Source organism: Uranotaenia lowii, chromosome 1 (genome assembly GCF_029784155.1).
Source record: "Uranotaenia lowii strain MFRU-FL chromosome 1, ASM2978415v1, whole genome shotgun sequence".
In the NCBI taxonomy this organism is placed as follows: Eukaryota; Metazoa; Arthropoda; class Insecta; order Diptera; family Culicidae; genus Uranotaenia; species Uranotaenia lowii.
The window spans coordinates 105,183,030-105,190,102 of record NC_073691.1 but is presented as its reverse complement, the minus strand read 5'-3'; the positions used below and the strand labels follow the sequence as shown (position 1 = coordinate 105,190,102).

Genomic DNA, 7,073 nt, shown 5'->3' with positions numbered 1-7,073 from the left:
CTAATGTACGCACTCATCATGCTTATGTGAAATTCGACGGAAAATTAAGTGAGCATTACTGCCATGACTAGCATTCTCGGATACAGCATCTTGCTAATCATATGGCTGTCGATCTTGGGAGTATTTTTCTCGCTCAATACACCATTTGGAAACGGCCTGGCCGCGTGTGCCATGACTATGAGACGTAGCCGCATTACCGAGAGTCCCCATCAAGGCTACCAGATCGCATACTCTTGTGCCCTAGTCTACATTATTTTTACGCTACGGAGGTTGTTTCAAACTGTTCATCAGAATATTTAAAAAATATAATAAAAGAAATTTTGTATAATTCAAATGTCTTCTGAAACGAAAACGCCTCATTTTTCCTCGAAATGAGAGTAATACTTATGATTTTAAATATGTTAGACGAAATGTTGAGTTCAATTGTATAAAGATGCTCCAAAAGGTCTGAAATATTGTTTTATTATAATCACGGATGTTATGAAATCAAGTGTTTTTTAGAGTTTATTATTGTTAAGACTTCACTATACTATACACTATACTCTCTCAATCCCCAGTCTAAGCTGGGTGTCCACATACTAGTTGTAAACTTTGGCTAGAACGGATATGACGGTCCCGGAAGCGCCCACCGAGAGAATTTTGCTGTCGGGTGACAGTTTTAAGAACGTGACTTCCAAACGAAGGTATCACTCCGGCACTCAAGTTCATACATTGGAACTGTTTCTTGGCCGAGAGTGGCCACGGCCGCAAGCAAGAAACTATGCCAGTAGACGGCATCTGCAAGAGAAAAAAAAAGGATTCAATGACTTTTCTGAATTAACATGAAATGAAACAATTTACTAACCACCGAATTGGCTGTAACCGCGAGGTCCCTCATGAGTCCATTAACGCGCATGTCGGTGTTCATTCGCTCCCCAGGTGTCAGCCGACTCCAAAACTCATCTACATCCGTATAGGCCACTGCTCCACTTCTTGGCAGCTGGATAGCAATTCGTGGACTTTTTCCTCTAGGCTTCCGTACTCCCAGGCATACATGCCAATAAAACTTTCGGTACTGAAAAGCTATCCGGGATGCTGGAATTGACAGTGTACCTTAACAAATTTATTTATTTTTTATTTATAAAATTAGTTTCATTCAAACTTCTTACCTGTTTTCGTCGTCGGCAGTTCTGGAGTATCTTCTTTCTTTTTCGAAGGCCAAACTTTCATAATTTCGAAGCCGAAATTTTCGCTATCCTGTTTCATCTTTGGCAGAATCGGGGTGGACATTCCGTCATCCCGTTTACCGAAGGATTTACCTTCGAGTTAGTCCAGTTGCGTTCACCAAAGTTGCTGAAATGTGAAATTTCATCTTAATATTTCATGATGTTTTAAATGATTTCGATTAACTTACCACTGTTCTCGGCTCTGCTTGGGCTTTTATCTTACTTGGCACAGCTTTTTCTAGCCCTGTTTATGATTATGTAAGGCCACTGAGCCCAGATTTTGCCAACCAACTTATAAAAATTTATACCTTCGAATCGCTGAAGAAAACACTACCTGCGCATGATGCACTTTGATCCCTGTGATGTTTTGTAAACAATGTCACAGCATGGCTGATTGGGCTATTTGGCATTTTACACCACCCTAGATCTAAAAGCCCTGGTGGTCCCTACCGCCCCCTTGGGGGCGATGAGAGCTTCCAGGGGGGCGGTGAGCTCAATGTTGAAATTTGGGGGGCGTTGGAAAGGCTCAGGGGGCGGTGAGGTCGTAATCCACATTTACACAAATTACGAAACAACATAGATTTGGAATAACAACGCGTAAGTTCGATGCAAAAAATGAAATTACGTTACAAAACTAGAAATCAGGTTGAAGACTAAAATATTTATGATTTCACAGAGCTGCGAGCAAATTTTTTGTTCTAGTATCTCAATAATTATTTTTCAATGAAACTAAAAGATTTTTTTTTAAATTGTCACTGATTTTGTATGGGTTATACTAAAACAAGAATAATTTTAGATGGCAATGCTTGATAATCTTTAAAATGGATTGTCTCCTAAAATATGATAAACAGAAAATACATTTAGTTATTTGAACATTGTTTAAACTTTAAGACCCGTGAATGCTGCATAGCTTTGATCAGGACTCAAATTCAGATATCGAGAAGTAATACTATTCTCACGTTATTTTACCGGCTTTACAGTATTTGTATTCAATAACGCAATTTAGTTTTCAACACTAAAGCAAATTAATGGTAAATAGAAAATTTTGTTTACCATTATTTAAGATATATGATTTGATATCAAACTTATTAATCAGTTTAAATAGGTGTCCAGGAAACTTTACAAAGAATTAAGTGTGTACTGGAGGTTTTAAGCAATATGAGGCCCTTGGAACCAAATACGTCAAGGTAGCCAGATTGCCCGAATATTTATTGAAAAAATCGTCAAAATTCCGATCCGGCCCGGTTGTCCGAAATTATCCACTTCATTTGCCAAAACAAACTAAATAAAATCAAATTGTGTTTTTAAAATTTTATTTCTGCTTTCAAATAGAATTTTTTTGAGCAATTTAAGGAAATAACCATGAAAAGTTTTTTGAATGCCTGAATAAAAACTGCTGATAAATGATGACGAAAAATTTTTTTTTCAAGTTTTTTTTTCTTGATTTTTATGTAAAGAAATTCCTGGGTTTTGAGACAATTTACCTGGATATTATCCGGGTTTTTGGTCGACAATTTTGAAATCAAAAGCCCGAATTTTGCCAGGTTCTTAGATAAAATATCTCGGATTTGTCCGGCTCGTGTACGTGATAAAAGCGAATAAAAGCAAATTTCGAGAAAACACGCTTTAATTTGTCATGTTTACCAATTTTCCATATATTTAAAAAAAGCTCTTTTCTTTCGAATAAAATAGTATGCAAATAAAATTCTAAAAATCTGAAAAATCATGAAATATAGTTCGAAATATAAGAATCGATTGACATTATTAAATCAAAATCGACCATTTTCACACTTATGATACCCTTTTGGCTCTGAGGGCCTCATATAAATTTAAATGAATTTTTAGTTAAGCCTTACAACAACATCAAGTCAAAGGCTAATAGCTTTTTAACTATCCAAATTTTCATTTTTTCAATAGATTTTCTGAAAATTTGCTTAGGGGGCGTTGAGCTCGAAAATTTTGCAAAAGGGGGCGGTGAGTGAAAAAAGTTTGAAAACCACTGGTGTAGAGTATAAGGCAAAGAAAGATAATTAAAAGAAAATTAATGAAAATATAACTTGCGCATTTGGCACGGTGCAACAGTCAGGTAAAAGTAAATGCAGAAGTGTTGGTAAGATTTGCAGAACGGTAGGTAGAAACTGTATATACACACACGTCTTCGCTTTCGGGTTTCGTTTATGTGAGAACGAGAGAGAGAAAAAAACGATGATGAATTCCGCACGAGCGAAAAAGAGAAAAATGTAGCTTAACGAAGTCGGAAAGGCTCCATCATCCAGTCGGTTTAGAAACGAATTTTGACACAGAAGGTTGTGCAGCTAAACACGGAAAACGTCCAGTCACGACAATGGCACAGTTGGTAGGTTCGAATAGAGGTAAGAAAGAACACAGGTTTTGCTCCGAGTGGCAAAATAAAAGAGAATCTTGAGCGATTCTAATTGGCTTCGAGTGGCCAAATACTTGCTTCGAGTGGCAAGTACCAAGAATTTTGAGTGATTCTTGGATAAGAAATGAATAATTTTGCTCCGAGTGGCAGAATTAAAAGAATCTCGAGTGATTCTGAATGGCCCCGAGCGGCCATTTTGAAAAAATGTTTGCTCCGAGAGGCCACATTGAAATAATCTCGAGTGATTCTAATTGGCTTCGAGTGGCCAAATACTTGCTTTGTGTGGCAAGTACCAAGAATTTTGAGTGATTCTTGGATAAGAAATGAATAATTTTGCTCCGAGTGGCAGAATTAAAAAGAACCTCGAGTGATTCTGAATGGTCTTGAGCGGCTAGTTTGAAAATATGTTTGCTCCGAGAGGCAACATTGAAAGAATCTCGAGTGATTCTAATTGGCTTCGAGTGGCCAAGTACTTGCTTCGAGTGGCAAGTACCAAAAATTTTGAGTGATTCATGCATAAAAACTAAATTTTTAGTTATGCTCCGAGTGGCAAAATTCAAAAAGAATCTTGAGTGATTCTGATTGGACTCGAGCGGCCATTAAATATGTTTGCTCCGAGAGGCAACATTGAAAGAATTCTGAGCCTAAAATGCTGGAGCGGCCATTAAATGTTGCTCCTAGAGGCGAATTCATAGAATGTAGAGAGATTTGATAGGCCTTGAGCGGTAATTTTAAAAAATAATGATTTCCTCGGGTGGAGAATCTCATGTGATTCTATAGGTCTCTAGTGGATGCTTATATAAAAGTACTAGCTGATTTTACCCGGCCTTGCTCGGGTTCACAAAAGATATTAATCAAAATGAGTCGTTTGATTTTTCGAAATATTGGAATGGAAGCTTTATATTCATCATTTTAAGAAATTGGGCCCATGTTTGGCCACGTAAGATTTGTAAGTCTTTTAAAAGTTTTTATTCAGATTATTCACTGTGTTTATCGATTTCATTTTTTTAGAAGAAGCTTATAGTTTTAAGGATTATGAATTGAATTTCAAAATAATTTCCTTCTTCTATATCACAAAAAACTTTAAGCTCTTTTGGAGACTATCCCACTTTCCAAGATGGATCATCTCCCTGTACAATGGTATATTTAAGTTTTATTTAATTAAAAATTTCTAAAAACACTTCCGAACCTTGTTGAACCATGTTTAAGACTCATTTGGCATGTTTTCAATTGAATGTTTGTTTTTTCCGCTTTTTTAATTTAACACTGTTTTCGTTAAATGTTGAAAGTTGCACTAAAAGTTTCTTGGAATTATCGAAAAGAAATCATCTCTGGACCGAAATAACCATTTAAATGTTATGGGAATGGTCTTATTTGAGTTCCATTAATAATTTTGAAGAGTGATCAATGTTAAAATTCTTTGAAATCATTTGTTTGACCTCGCAGTACCGAACTGTTTTTTTTTTCAAAATTGGATGGTAGAATTGAACACATTAATGACCAAAAATAAATCAAAAAGTATAAATTGGCCAATGAAATAAGATGGTATAAAACTAAAAACCTCAGATTGTATTATCTAATCAATTTTCTAATCCCCCATTTAGATTCCCCGGCGGCTATCAAAGCGTTGAAATTGCAGCCTTCAACATATATGTAACTCTGAATCTAATGATTTTTTCTTTCTCTCTAAGGAATCGTCAAAATTTGAAAATGGTTGGTTAAAAGCTGGAGTTTACGAAAATCGGTTCATTAGTGTTTCAGCATTCAGTCCAAATAGTTATTCAGCTGAAGAAGCCAATTCACTGTTGACTGTTCAGTTCACTGTATATCCTTGTAAACTCTCAAAGCCTCCCAGCGGGGCGGTAGGCAGCACATTGGAAAGCACTACAATTTTAGTCAATATATTCTTTACAGGATAGTTGTATTTTTCAATACAAAAGGTAGGCTCATTATTGCATCCAAATATCTCTTACCGGTACCACGTGTTTTGAACAGTAGAAGGAAAAAACACCCGCCAAAATTTTACCTTTCAAATCTTTGATGCTCAGCAAGCTTTGATTTGCTTTCCAGTCCACGTGAACTCTTGATGGTCGTTTCTAATGCCCGGCCCATGGTGACGGTGAAAACAACCCCGCCAAAGGGAAAAAAAATGGTTCTGAAAAATGGGTGCCATGACTTTTGGTTTGTGGGAAAAAAACGAAAGTTCTATGGGAGGGTCCCTTTTCTCAGGTGGGAGGGGCTCGAAACTATTACTAAAACCTTCCCATGGTCCAAACACATAGCTATTCCAAGTTTCAGGCTGATCGGTTAAGCGGTGTCGATTTGTATAAGGTGCATACAAACATATATAGTCCAACTCATCTTTATATATTAGATTTTGCTTCGGGAGGCAAATTTGGTTGGGTGACTATGATAGGGCTCAATAGGCCTGTAAAATACTTGATTCCGACTAAACGGGAAATCTCCGATTGCAGGATGGCTACGCCCGAAACCGAGTTAACCGTTGTGCTACTGTCCGCGAATGCTGACTCTCGCAATGGTGATGATATTCCGACTGACGCGGGAAAGTTGTGTGAGTGAGCGAGGGCAAACATTAGAACGGATGCTCTGTTATTTTGACGTAACAAGGGATGCTCGAAATGTAAACGTCGCAGTATAAACAGCTAATTATTCATTATGATTTATCCGTTCCTCACAAGGCCATTTTGGAGAAAGGAAAGAAAATTATAAAATGTATTTGAGAGGCTGAATTGGAAGAGTTGGGAATGATTTTAGTAGGCCTCGAGCGGCTATGAAACATATATATTGCTCTGATAGGCCAATTTAACAAATTCCCGAGTGATTCTAATAAACCTCGAGCAGTCAATTTTGGAAAATATCGTTTACTCTCAGAGGCAAAATTTAATGAGTCACGGGTAATTCAAGTAAAATAAGAAAAATATTTTGCTCCGAGAGACAAATCTGGTGAAGAGTGTGTGATTTTCGATGGTTTATTCTAGAAATATAAGATTATTAAATATTAAAATTGTGTCCCTAGAGCCAAATTTTATGTCACTGTTAAGTAAATGAGTTTCAATTTACAAGAGTAGGGGAGAAGAAGGATGTAGAGTATAAGGCAAAGAAAGATAATTAAAAGAAAATTTATGAAAATATAACTTGCGCATTTGGCACGGTGCAACAGTCAGGTAAAAGTAAATGCAGAAGTGTTGGTAAGATTTGCAGAACGGTAGGTAGAAACTGTATATACACACACGTCTTCGCTTTCGGGTTTCGTTTATGAGAGAACGAGAGAGAAAAAAAACGATGATGAATTCCGCACGAGCAAAACAGAGAAAAATGTAGCTTAACGAAGTCGGAAAGGCTCCATCATCCAGTCAGTTTAGAAACGAATTTTGACACAGAAGGTTGTGCAGCTAAACACGGAAAACGTCCAGTCACGACACTAGGATTTCAACATGGCGTCGAAATGAAAAAAATCGGCTTCT

General features: G+C 36.9%; 1 protein-coding gene across 2 annotated transcripts; it reads right to left on the bottom strand.

Annotated features, from left to right (window-relative positions):
• Positions 1 to 491: 491 nt before the first annotated feature.
• Positions 492 to 1,593, bottom strand: LOC129738648 (uncharacterized). 2 transcript variants are annotated; one of them, XM_055729898.1, is made up of 4 exons: positions 1,394 to 1,593; positions 1,149 to 1,332; positions 845 to 1,092; positions 492 to 777 (listed from the first exon to the last, which is right to left on the bottom strand). In XM_055729898.1, the coding sequence occupies exons 2-4, from the start codon at positions 1,267 to 1,269 to the stop codon at positions 559 to 561; spliced, it is 588 nt and encodes a 195-aa protein (XP_055585873.1). In that variant the 5' UTR covers positions 1,270 to 1,332; positions 1,394 to 1,593; the 3' UTR covers positions 492 to 558. The 2 variants fall into 2 exon arrangements, with proteins under 2 accessions (XP_055585873.1, XP_055585874.1); XM_055729899.1 differs by having other exon boundaries at positions 845 to 1,074.
• Between the last annotated feature and the right edge of the window lie 5,480 nt (positions 1,594 to 7,073).

Bases quoted from the DNA above. Each gene is read 5' to 3' on its own strand.
- LOC129738648 (XM_055729898.1), bottom strand. From the start codon at position 1,269: ATGTCCACCCCGATTCTGCCAAAGATGAAACAGGATAGCGAAAATTTC. The intron at 1,093-1,148 runs GTAAGAAGTTTG...AAATTTGTTAAG, and splicing joins ACTGCCGACGACGAAAACAG to GTACACTGTCAATTCCAGCA. The intron at 778-844 runs GTTAGTAAATTG...TTTCTCTTGCAG, and splicing joins CGGTTACAGCCAATTCGGTG to ATGCCGTCTACTGGCATAGT.